The sequence below is a fragment of the Thamnophis elegans genome, chromosome 12 (assembly GCF_009769535.1).
Source record: "Thamnophis elegans isolate rThaEle1 chromosome 12, rThaEle1.pri, whole genome shotgun sequence".
Lineage (NCBI taxonomy): Eukaryota > Metazoa > Chordata > Lepidosauria > Squamata > Colubridae > Thamnophis > Thamnophis elegans.
Genome location: NC_045552.1, coordinates 47,048,218 through 47,061,101, shown reverse-complemented (window position 1 = coordinate 47,061,101; position 12,884 = coordinate 47,048,218). Strand labels below are relative to the sequence as shown.

The following is a 12,884-nucleotide window of genomic DNA, read 5'->3' as shown; positions in this document are numbered from 1 at the left end:
TGAAGGCTTTCCGGGGCAACTGAACCATACGGTTCCCCCCCCCCCCAGAAAATCACCCCATGCAACAAAACGAAGTGTCTCAAAAAGTTGTGCTGCAGCAGTGAGCCACTGTACCATGCACTGCAAGAAGAAAGTCTCTCAATCCTGGGCCAACTAGCTGCTCCCTTAAGCCAATGATCAACAAGGAGACACTTATTCTGGATTTGACATGCAAGCAGATGTTAGTCTAGGGGGAAAATGCTTAGCAAGGTTGATGGAAGTAGAAGGGAACAGAGAAGATTTATGGAGAAGACAGGACAAGAGGCAATTGAGGGGCGGAACTAATCAAGGAGCGAAGCAACCTAGAACTTAGGAGAAATTTCCTGACAGTGAGATCAATTAATCAGTGGAACAACTTGCCTCCAGATGTTGTGAATGCTCCATCATTGGAGGCTCTTAAGAAAAGAATGGACAACCATTTGTCTGAAACGGTATAGGGTTTCCTGCCTAAGCAGGGGGTTGGACTAGAAGACCTCCAAGGTCCCTTCCATCTCTTCTCTTCTCTTTTGTTTATTATTTATTCTAATAATATCAATACCGATAGAATCCAGTACAGTTTTTTCCCCCTATATTGTGTCATCCAGACATGTTGGAGCATAGTTCCAATAATCCCCAGGCTGTCTGAGAAGAATTATAACTTGATATATCAAGAGGGCCCCAGGTTGGAGTGTGGCAACCGTGTTATACTGGTTAAAATGTTAGTTTTGGACCAACTTTTTTATATCAAAGGTTTTTATTTAGACACATTTGACCGCAACTTTGCTGCCTAACTTATGTCGCAGGTTTATTGTGAACATTTATTGTGAAGGGGAGGCAGATGGGTAAAATAAATCACTGAGCTTCCTAAAAGATATTATGGTTTGCTACAATATCAGCCAGATATTCAGACTGGATTTGGCATTTTTTGTCTACCAATCGAGAGCATTCCAAGAACCTGGGATAGGCAGATGTGGGTATTTGATTATAGATATTGTCGCAGGATGGAAGCTGCTCTGAGTAAAGCCACCTTTTGCAGTTGACTGGTGGTGAATTTGTCAATGCCGATGGTGTTCAAATGGAGCTCCAGTTGTTTTGGGATTGCACCCAAGGTGCCTATTACTATTGAGACTACCTTTACTTGCTTCTGCCACAATCATTCTATTTCTATTTGCAGGTCTTTCTATTCTATTCTATTCTATTCTATTCTATTCTATTCTATTCTATTCTATTCTACTCTACTCTACTCTACTCTACTCTACTCTACTCTACAGATCAACATGATTGCTGAGGTGTCAATGGAAGAGCTACCAAGATGGTTCAGGCTGGCAAATATTTGTGTGTGTATTTAGAGGCACCTGTTCATGCCACACAGACATAAAGGCTGTAATTTGTAAATTGGGAATTAGTTCAGACATCTCCTGTTCTTGCACAGACAATGTTTATTTTCCTTTAGACACCCTAGAAGATCACATTCTCTAACCTCTGTTTACTGTTTGGGATTAGAGGGTGACGAAAGGAGGCGTAAAATTAGACTTTGGTGATTTGTAAGAGATGTTATCTCCGGCGTCTCGTATTAAAGCTATCCAGTGAACAGGGCTTGTAAAGTAAGCCAGATAATCCACTTCCTGCACTTAGTTTGCCCATCTTATCTCTTACTGACTTTGTTATCTCTGGACTGATTTCCGGCTATAGATCAGAAAGGAGAGGTGTGACATTTTTTTTTCAAGCCCAAGGCCAGCTGGTGGCCTCTGAGCGTCTTGCACTAAAATTGCTATAGGGAAAGCCAGAGCAGATTTTTAAAAGAAAGTATCCTCCTGTATTTAATTTGCAGCTCCCCCCTCTCTCTCCCTCCTTCTCTATCTGTCTCTCTCTGTCTCTCTCTATCTCTCTCTCTCTGTTTCTCTCTCTTTCTCTGTGTTTCTCTCTGTGTGTTTCTCTCTCTCTCTCTCTCTGTGTCTTCCTTTGTGTTTCTCTGTGTGTGTGTGTGTGTGTTTTTTATCTCTCTCCATACCTCCCTACCTCTATCTATCTATCTATCTATCTATCTATCTATCTATCTATCTATCTATCTATCTATCTATCTATCTCTATCTATCTATCTATCTATCTATCTATCATCTATCTATCATCTATCTATCATCTATCACCTATCTATCTATCTATCATCTATCTATCTATCTATCTATCTATCTATCTATCTATCTATCTATCATCAATCTATCATCAATCTATCATCTATCTATCTTTCATCTCTCATCTCTCATCTCACAATATCTCTGTCTCTTCTCTCTCTCCCCCTTTCTCTTACATCTCTTTTCTCCATCTCTTCTCTTTCTCTCTCTTCTCTCCCTCCCTCTCTCCCGTGTCCCTTGTGCTTTCAGAATCTGGTTGTTTTCTTGCAGACATTTCATTACCCAACCTAGGTAATGACATCTGTGCTAGTAAGGGGTGAGTTTGCTTTCAGTTTATATTTTAGTGGCTTGCCCAGCCAATGTTGGTGGGAGTGATCTTGAAGATGTTGTTCATGGTTTTGTGGCTGTTAGACAAAAACCAAGGATCCCTCATTTCAAACCTAAGCTACAAATATTCTTCTCTGTCTGTCTCTGTCTCTGTCTCTGTCTCTGTCTCTGTCTCTGTCTCTGTCTGTCTCTGTCTCTGTCTCTGTCTCTGTCTCTGTCTGTCTGTCTGTCTGTCTGTCTGTCTGTCTGTCTGTCTCTCTCTCTCTCTCTCTCTCTCTCTCTCTCTCTCTCTCTCTCTCTCTCTCTCAAATCTATCATATATAGTTACTCTCCCGTCATGTTTTTCCTTCGGTCACATGAAGCATGAACTCCCCAAAACCTTTGGCTGTCCATGGAGGTCAGGGTGAGGAGATACATACTGTATGGCTCTGAAATCTCAGGATGCTGTAGATTTTTCATATGCAAAGCCTCACCATTGACGGTCAGACTATGGCTTCACTTAATCCATACATATCCAGCAGTTGCTTCTGGGATAAGCTTAAGCAACCCTCCACTCTCAATTTTCTACCCTCTCCTGAACACTTTCCTTCTGGGTAAAACTTATGACCTTAGTTGGGTCTTCCAAATAAATTGTTCGTAGGTGGCTTCTCTTGGTAGGCTCTGTTTGCCTTCCTGATCTTAGATTTCTATGTAAAATCCACTCCATTGGCTTCAGTAATCTCTTTTCAGCCCTACTTTCTTTCTACACATAGTTTCTCCAAGCTGCCTGGTGAGAGATTTAAAGGATCTGCTGTGATGTGTTTGCCTCCTTCTGTTTCCTTCCTTGTTCCTGTTCCTTCTAGGGATTGATGTAACTTCTCTCTGCATTCCACAGAGCTGTAGAAGTGGCTGTCAGGCGCTGGAAGCCATCTTTTGCATTGGGCCTCCAGGCTTGCCACCTTCAACGGCTGTGGGGAAATGGGGAGGGGGGGATTATATGGCCTATGGGAGAGATATAGTCAAAATAACATTCCTTTCTCGGAGAGTCAAAGACATCTTGCCCTGCACCTGGGGTGATATGACTGGGAGGAATCTCCAGTTTTGGACAGTGTCTGATTGGATCATGTGATGGACATGTGGATGCTGGGCTGGGCCTTGGACTTTCATTTGGGTAGGGAAAACCTGGAAGCTTTCCAATTCGGGTTTTCCCAGATGTGCCAATGTGACATCTCTAATAAAATGGAACTTTGAGGAAACTCAAGAACTCGGAGTCTTCTTTTGTTAGGGGTGTTATTCTGTTTCCCCAAAAATAAGACCTCCCTGTATAATAACCCAATCGGGCTTTTGATCGCATGCGCTAAAATAAAACCCTCCCCTGAAAATAAGCCCTTGCCCAAAATGTTGCAGCAGCAGCAGCCATGAGGTGACCACACTCGACACCTTCTGCATCTCAAAAATAATAAGACCACATAAAGGACAATAATGTTTTTAATGTATAAGAGTGGGATGATTTGAATACTTTGGTATAATTGTATGTAGTGACCATTTCATATTAGAAAGATCTTTGTATATTAAACAGATCAATGATGATGTAAGGAATAATTGATATATACATGAATTGAAATACTTAACCACTATATGGACTAATAATTAATAATGGGAAACCATTCTTGGAATTCTGGACGATTGGAGACATTATGGTCAATTGAAAATATGAACCTTTATTATAAACCAATGGGAATTCTTTGTTCCAATCTTCGCTTTTACTCCTTGGAGATAAGTGACACTATAATACTTTAAAGACTCATTGTTATTTGATAGATAATTATGAATTCAAGGAAATTAGGATTGTTACAAATGAAAGAATATTAATGGTAATCTGAACACATAATGCTCAATGACAGTGAAACATTTAGTTATGTTTAATGTAAAGCAGTGATGTTAGTTCTAAGTTTAAGAATTGATGCACAAAAACTTGTAACCAAACAACATGCTTGATGAAATGGAGGAAAGTTGTTCTTCTTTCCTCTCTTGCTTTGTTTTGTATGTGTTGTTTTGTTTAAAAAGAATAAAAATATATTTTAAAAAATAATAATAAGACCACCCCCAAAATAAGACCAAGCGCTTATTTCGGGGGTCGAAAGAAAATAAGACACTGTCTAATTTTGGGGAAAACATGGTACTTGGAACCCTGACAGTGGCATGGTATGTCAAAGGTTCCAAATAAGCCCAAGGAAAGCTAAATACTTCAATACTACGAGTAGCAGCTGTGATAAAGAGGAGGTATTATCCTGTGTACCAGTTCCTCAGACCTTGAAAATCACCAGACGTTCTAATTTTGGCACAAATAGCTTGTTGTGTGGCTTTAGAAACATTTTTATTTTATTTTTTAGGACAGCTGTGTTCTAAACAACGCCTTTATTTTCCAGGTCTCTACAATTCTATGGACAGCTGGATGATTGTCCCCAACATCAAGCAGAACCATTATACGGTGCACGGGTTGCAAAGTGGCACACGATACATCTTCCTCGTCAAGGCGATCAATCAGGCTGGCAGCCGAAACAGTGAGCCTGCCAGACTGAAGACTAACAGTAAGCGTTTTCAGGGTTAGGACTTTCTTCCTGGTCTGAAGATGGGAGGGGAAAGAGCAAACACATGGGGCATAGAAGCAGAAGCATGGAAAAAGAACATCTAGAACCGTGTTTCTCAACCTAGGCAACATGAAGGTGTGTGGACTTCAAGTCCTAGAATTCCTCAGCCAGTATAGCTGGTTGGGGAATTCTGGGAGTTGAAGTCCACGCATCTTCAAGTTGGCCAGGTTGAGAAACACTGGTCTAGAAGAAGATCTCTACAAGAACAACTTGCAGTTCCTACGAAGGTGTGGTGATGGATTCCAGTCCTTCATATTCCAGAATGGAGTTAAGTTTAAAGGGAGAATCCTAGACTGTCTATGAAGGTTGGCTAACACTAGCAATAGCAATAGCAGTTAGACTTATATACCGCTTCACAGGGCTTTCAGCCCTCTCTAAGCGGTTTACAGAGTCAGCATATTGTCCCCAACAACAATCCAGGTTCTCATTTTACCCACCTCGGAAGGATGGAAGGCTGAGTCAACCCTGAGCCGGTGAGATTTGAACAGCCGAAATGCAGAACTGCAGTCAGCTGAAGTAGCCTGCAGTGCTGCATTTAACCACTGCGCCACCTCGGCTCCACTAGCTGGGTTTGCACACCAGGTTACATTAAAATATAATGGAGTTAAGCACTGTGTAGTTCGGGGTGTTGTAGGAAGCTTAGCTATCCCCTTAGGTTTTGCAAAGTGGGTCATTATGTTTACAGATTACAGATTAACAGAGTTAGAAGGAACCAAGCAGAAGACCCTACTTTCCTCTACACTGAATTTCATTTCCTTAGATAGGGCCCAGTGTTCAAGTCTGTCAAGATCCATCTGGATCTTGAGCCTATCTTCTAGGGTGTTGGCTATTCCTGCCAGTTTAGAATCATCTGCAAATTTGGTAAGTTCCCCTTCTATTCCCTCATCTATAGGAATATATTGAAGAGTACTGGGCCTAAGACAGAATCTTGCAGTATCCCACTGTTTACTTCCCTCCATATAGATGTAGACCCATTAAGGACTCTTCGTTGAGTATGGTTTGTCAACCAGTTATTAATCCATCTGGTGGTAATGCTAGGTATCCCACTTCTTTGTAGCTTACCAAGAAACAGCTTGTGGTTTACTTTGTTGAATGCCTTGTCAAATGATAAGCCATGGTTGTGGCGTGCAGTGGCTCACACAGTTATGATGCTGGTTTGGAGGTTAGCAAGCTTGTGTTTGAGACCCAAGTGCAGCTGTATGGCCGGATGAGCTCCTGTCATTTGCTCCAGCTCCCTGATGGGGGCATGAAAGGATTTCCCCACAGGCATTTCCCGGGCAACAGTGATGTCTTAAGATACTATGAACCTGAAGATTCTGGACTACCAATTTGCATTACTGCTAGTTAATTAAGTAGGAAGATTGGCTCAATCTTCCTCAGTGGTGGGTTTCAAAAATTGTTCGAACCTACTCTGTGGGTGTGGCCTCCTTTGTGGGAGTGGCTTGCCACCCATGTGACCGGATGGGAGTGGCTTGCCGCTCATGTGACCGGATATGAAGATGCCGACGACACTTGTCAGAACCACCTTAAATTAACTCACACACAGCACTGGCATGCATAAGAATATGATGTAAACTTGTTTTTTAAAAGGCATCTTTGGTTTGCGTTAAAACAACTTCAACACACGCAATGTTCTGATTGCACCACAAATGCAGTAGTCATCCTTACCTTTCACAGAGGCACTGAGTTTTATAAATAGGAGCATGATAGTGTAGAATAATCATATCCAAGGACCAGTGGTGGGTTTCAAAACTTTTTGGAACCTCTTCTGTAGGTGTGGCCTGCTTTCTGGGTCCACTGATGGAACCTCTTCTAACCGGTTCAGTAGATTTGACGAACCGGTTCTACCGAATAGGTGCGAACTGGTAGGAACCCACCTCTGATCTTCCTACTTAACAATAGCTGTAGCAATGTTTTCTAAGGAATCTCAAGGAGATTACATTAGAGGGCATTTTAAAATATCTTATCCTGAATCCGTAACACAGGGAAATTTATGGAATAAATATTTACCATTTCTTCACCCCCAGTATCACTTATTACCACTCTATTCAGGAAGTCCATCCAAGGAGGCTTTGGGGAGAGTACAGGAGGACTAGAAAGCTTCCTTTGGTGAACATTTCAAATCTTAACCAATCTTAGAGGTCCACTCAGTAGTGAAATCTAGATTTTTTCATACCTGTGGGTGTGGCTTGGAGGTGGTCATGTGACTGGGTGGGCGTGGCCAACTTTTTTTTTTCACTTTTTAAAGCATTTTTTTTTCTGACAGTTCAGGCGAATAAGCTGAGATGCGTAATCCTTGGAAGCTTTTTTTTTTAAACCTACCAGTTTGCAGAACCAAGAACATTTGTCCCTACTGGTTCAGCCGAACTGGGCCAAACTGGGAGGATTTCACCCCTAGGTCCACTGGATTTGAACAGTTGCATGAGATGAAGGAGATGGGCCAGATGTATGGGAAGAAAGGACTCAGAGATAGGAGAAGGATATTGTATCCAGAGACCCATTATCACAAAAACCCATTTTAGTGGCTATTTAGACCCAACTTCATTTGGCCTGTTAGAAAATGGGTTTTCATGGATTCCGGGATCCTTCCCACTTTGATATTTCAATTTTTCCTATCTTCAGTGTTCGACTGGATGTTTAAAATGATTTATTGCCTCCACTGCTTCCATCAGCTCCCTGGAAAGCAGAATGTACGCGAAAATAAAAAGCAAATCAAATCTTGTCTTGCGAGTTGAAGAGAACAGCTCAGCTTTGATGAAAATCTTTTCTTTTGCCTTGCTTGCTTTGTTTGTTATGAAAATGCACCGCTCACAGATTTGTGAGGATTATTTTTTTAAAAAAGGGGGATGAATTGCTGGCTGGCTGGATAATCCAAGCCCTGGCAAAAGCCTCTGCTTTTGGGGGGTATTGACTTGTGTCAATAAATTGCTCACAAGAAAAGAGTTATAGGGGAGAGGAGGGTGTGAGATGCACTGACCTTGTCTGCCACTCAGCCGAGCGATTGAGAGGTGGCCCAAGGCTTCGCATTGCACTGGAAGTCCATTTGTTAAATTAACTAAATACCCAATTGAGGATACATTCACCTGTTAGCCAATGCATGTCAAAGAGGAAGCATAAACTGGAAAATGAGATGGGGCATGGGATTCTGATTGTGCCACCAATTTGTAATCAGAGTCTCTTAAAGTAGACTTCACCATCTCTCTTTCCTTGATTTGGATAGATTGCTTCTGTTTTTTAAACCACTTGCCTCTTTCAGCAAGTAATCTGTCTGTCTGTCTGTCTATCATCTATCTATCTATCTATCTATCTATCTATCTATCTATCTATCTACCTACCTACCTACCTACCTACCTACCTACATACATACATACATACATACATACATACCATCTGCCTGTCTGTCTGTCTACCTACCTACCTACCTACCTATCTATCTGTTCTTATCTATTCCTATCTCTCCCCCCTCTCTCTTTATCCATCCATCAATCCATCCTTCCTTCCTCCTATCTCTCTCTCCTTCCTTCCTTCCTTCCTTCCTTCCTTCCTTCCTACCTACCTACCTACCTACCTGTTCTTATCTATTCCTATCTCTCTCTCTCTTTCTCTATCCATCCATCCTTCCTTCCTCCTATCTCTCTCTCCTTCCTTCCTTCCTTCCTTCCTTCCTACCTACCTACCTACCTACCTACCTGCCTGTTCTTATCTATTCCTATCTCTCCCTCTCTCTCTCTTTCTCTATCCATCCATCCTTCCTTCCTTCCTCCTATCTCTCTCTTTCCTCCCTTCCTTCCTTCCTTTCTATCTATCATCTATCTATCTATCTATCTATCTATCTATCTATCTATCTATCTATCTATCTATCTATCTATCTAATCTTCTATTCTTCTACATAAAAGGTATATGTATGTACATTCCAGCATAATTCTGGAACACCTCGAGCAATTTCAACCAAACTTGGTACATATATGACTTACTCTCTGGAGAAAAATACTGTGGGGGTAAGACACCCCTAACACCCCTCGGGGTATGTGTTAAGATACAGCCTGTTGTGCCTTTCAGTGGCTTCTACTGTACTGCCATAACTCTGGAGTACCTTGAGCAATTTCAACCAATTACAGGAAGATTACTGTGCAATGTTAAGAATGAGTTACCCAGAGCAGGGATGGAATCTCTTTCTGTGAACATGTCCGGCTAAAAGCTGGAGAGATACTTGTGACGAATGGTTTAATGTGGACCTTTGTAGGTCCTCAAAGTGTCACCTCCCCTAACCCTGATTCTAGGAAACCACCTGAGATTTCGGGGGTGAGATTGCCAAAACCTTGTAATATTTCCCACATGTACATAGCTAACTATAGCTGTATAGCGTATAGCAGGGAGGCGCAGTGGCTCAGTGGCTAAGATGCTGAGCTTGTCGATCAGAAAGGTTGGCAGTTCGGCAGTTTGAATCCTTAGCGCTGCATAACTGAGTGAGCTCCCGATACTTGTTCCCACTTCTGCGAAAAAAATGCAAGTAGAAAAATAGGAACCAGCTTTGGGCGGAAGGTAATAGCGTTCTGTGCGCCTTCAGCTTTTAGTCATGCTGGCCACTGGAGACCATGGAGATGTCTTCGGACAGTGCTGGCTTTTTGGCTTTGAAACGGAGATGAGCACCGCCCCCTAGAGTCAGGAATGACTAACACATATTTGTAGGGGAACCTTTACCTTTTTATAGTTAGGCTTCAATACTACTGAGCAATGTTTCCATCTGTTTGCAAAACATAAGTTCTCCTGCACTCCAGGCAGTTTCTAACCACACTTAGAAAATCTGGAATATTATAAAAATGCAATTAAGGGAGAGGGGGTGGGGGGGGAGATGAATAAAGATGCAGGAGCTGTCTTGCCCAAAAGCTCCTTCAGAGCAGAGAGCCTGACAGCCTTCCTGAACTCCAACAAAGATGTGCTTTGACAGACTTCAGCTGAGCTCTGCTTCTGCTGGGGAATAACAATTGATTGGTTATGTCATTCCTCTCGCTTCTCAGCACACATGTTCCCGTCAAATACTGTTCAGAATTTCCCTAAACTTGGTCGAAGCCAACTCTGGAGAGCCTGTCGGATGAACTTGGTTCACTGCAGTTTCAGCCAGGTTCATTGTAACCTGCAGGGTATCCAGAATTGATTTTCAAGATCTCCCTACTGCAGCCAGAGATTCTCAAAACCAATTGTGGGGACGCATCCCTCAAAGAGGCTCTATTGTTTTCGGGGTTCCAAATAGCATCCTCAAGCCAATAAGTGTCTGAGGCTAGGGATTCCTCAAAGTTCCAATTTATTAGTGAGCCGAGGTGGCGCAGTGGTTAAATGCAGCACTGCAGGCTACTTCAGCTGACTGCAGCTCTGCAGTTCGGCTGTTCAAATCTCACCGGCTCAGGGTTGACTCAGCCTTCCATCCTTCCGAGGTGGGTAAAATGAGGACCCGGATTGTTGTTGGGGGCAATATGCTGACTCTGTAAACCGCTTAGAGAGGGCTGAAAGCCCTATGAAGCGGTATATAAGTTTAACTGCTATTGCTATTGCTATTATTAGTTTTTTAAAAAGCGAGGAGGAGAGCCTTCTCGGTGGCTGCTCCGACCCTCTGGAATGAACTCCCCGTGGAGATCCGGACCCTCACCACCCTCCAGACCTTTCGCGCCGCACTTAAAATCTGGCTTTCCCGGCTGGCCTGGGGTTAAAGACTCTAACCCCTACTCGAATTGAGTTCTTAAATGATGTAGTGCTTTTATGTTGTAAATTGTTTGTCCTCCCCCCCCCCTTTGAACTGTGAGCCGCCCTGAGTCCCCCCAGGGAAAAGGGCGGCATACAAATAAAGTGAAATGAAACGAAACGATATAACGGAAAAGTATACATATATAATCATTGTGCTTTTAACACCCCCCTCCCCCCCAAAAAACCCTATTTTTGGTCGAGCTGTAGACCTGGTTACAATTCCCAGCTATTCTCATCATTATCTTTATATAGTTATAAATCCTTACATGCTCCCAATTTGTGATTCTGTCTTTTTATCACAATAGCTCCCCCTTGTAGGTATATTTCATATTCCCTCTCCATTTTTCTATATCTTGAATTAGATTACCCTTAATTATCTCTAGATGGCAATCTTCACTGTTCAGGGTTCATTACACTTCCCTTAATGTATTATATAAAGTAACAAGCGGTAAACATCTCACTTTGTTCATCATCTTAAAGGTTCTATATATGTCCATGTTACATAGATTTTGGCCCGTGCTTAGTTGTCCTATTGTCATATTCACAACTCAATTTATTTATCATGTTAAAAAGGTAAATCACGAACCTCTGCTTTACAAGCTCCCCATATCAGTTTCATATTTATCCATATCCCATCTATTTTAACTTTTATTTAGTTATCTTTCCATTATCATGTTTAACCAGATAGCAACTCTCTTGATGTCCAGGAGAAGTTGATTGACAGTGGATTTCAGTTCTCTGTACTTCCTTCTATCAACAACGATGCAAAGAGTCTTGTACCGTTGAGAAAACCTAGCAGCACATCTAAGAATTCCTTGCACAGATTATAGCTCTATCTGGACTTTGATGATTCAATAGAGCTTGAGCTGTTGATGCAGTTAAGTAGCATCAGAGGATGATGGATGGCTTAGAGGAGCAGGAGAGGATCTCCCCAGGCAACCTCAAGTTTTCCCAGTCTTGGGAATCGTGCGCTTTGTTGAACGAAGGTAGCATTTCATCGCCGTTTCATCGTCAGCCATGGAACAAAACTGATTTTCAGCTTTTGATTGGGGTCTGCATCCAGAGCCCCATCCATGCGGGGAGAAGGCCCTCAAATCCAACCATCCAGCAATGGTGGGAAAAAAGATTGGGGAGCCAAGAAGGCAAGTTTCCCTACAAAATGTAATAACAGTGTTTTTCCTGTGTGGAAAGACTGGCGTTGGCTGTGGGGAGAAAGACTCTAAACAATATACGGATATTTTCTGCACCTCTACCAGATTATTATACCAGCACTTAAGTGGAGTTAGCTTTCCCCTACAGTATGCCTGAAAAATGCACATTTAATACGAAGAGAGAATAAAGGCTGCACAGAATTAGATTTTGTGATTGTCTTTTCCTGCTTCGCAAGATCTTATCCTTCCATTTCTGCCTCTTCAAAACGTCACCTGGGTTGTCTTCGAGCAGATCCAGAGTACAAGACACAATAGTTAATTTGGAAATTAAACCCATTTTCCAGTGGGACTGTTTCTGCAGAAATCTCAAAGGGTTGCTTGCCCAGTTAAGTTCCTTTTAATTGCACATTGCAGTGGTGGGATTCAAATAATTTAACAACTGGTTCTCTGCCCTAATGATTTCTTCCAACGATCAGTTCACCAAACTGCTCAGAAAGTTAACTATCGGTTCTCCCAAAGTGGTGCGAACTGGCTGAATCCCACCACTGGCTACCGATATTCCCCATCAGAATCAGAGGAGAACACAATGATAAAAATTGGGAGGTATCAAACAGCAAAATACTATATTAGTAGCTGTAATTAAACACAAAAACCATTGCAGATCCATTTCATATTAAAACAATATAAAGTATTTATACTGTATATAAAGTACTAGCTGGATGCCTGGATGCTTCGTGATGAAACTATGTGATCAGGCAATGCAGGAGAAATCCACTTCACTCCGGTTCAATCTGTTGCCTCAGTGGTGGTCTGTGATTGAAACACATAAAGTAATATCGCTCCTGCCGCATTGAGTCCGGAAGCAGTTCCATAGGTAGAAGGTGTAG

The 12,884-nt window shown here is 42.1% G+C and overlaps 1 protein-coding gene across 1 annotated transcript in view; it reads left to right on the top strand.

Annotated features, from left to right (window-relative positions):
• The window catches only part of MID2 (midline 2), a 229,851-nt gene that overhangs the window by 206,788 nt on the left and 10,179 nt on the right, over positions 1–12,884 (top strand). The window contains exon 8 of the mRNA XM_032228641.1: positions 4,886–5,047. Within this exon, the coding sequence (XP_032084532.1) occupies positions 4,886–5,047 (162 nt within the window). The remainder of the gene's footprint in view (positions 1–4,885; positions 5,048–12,884) is intronic.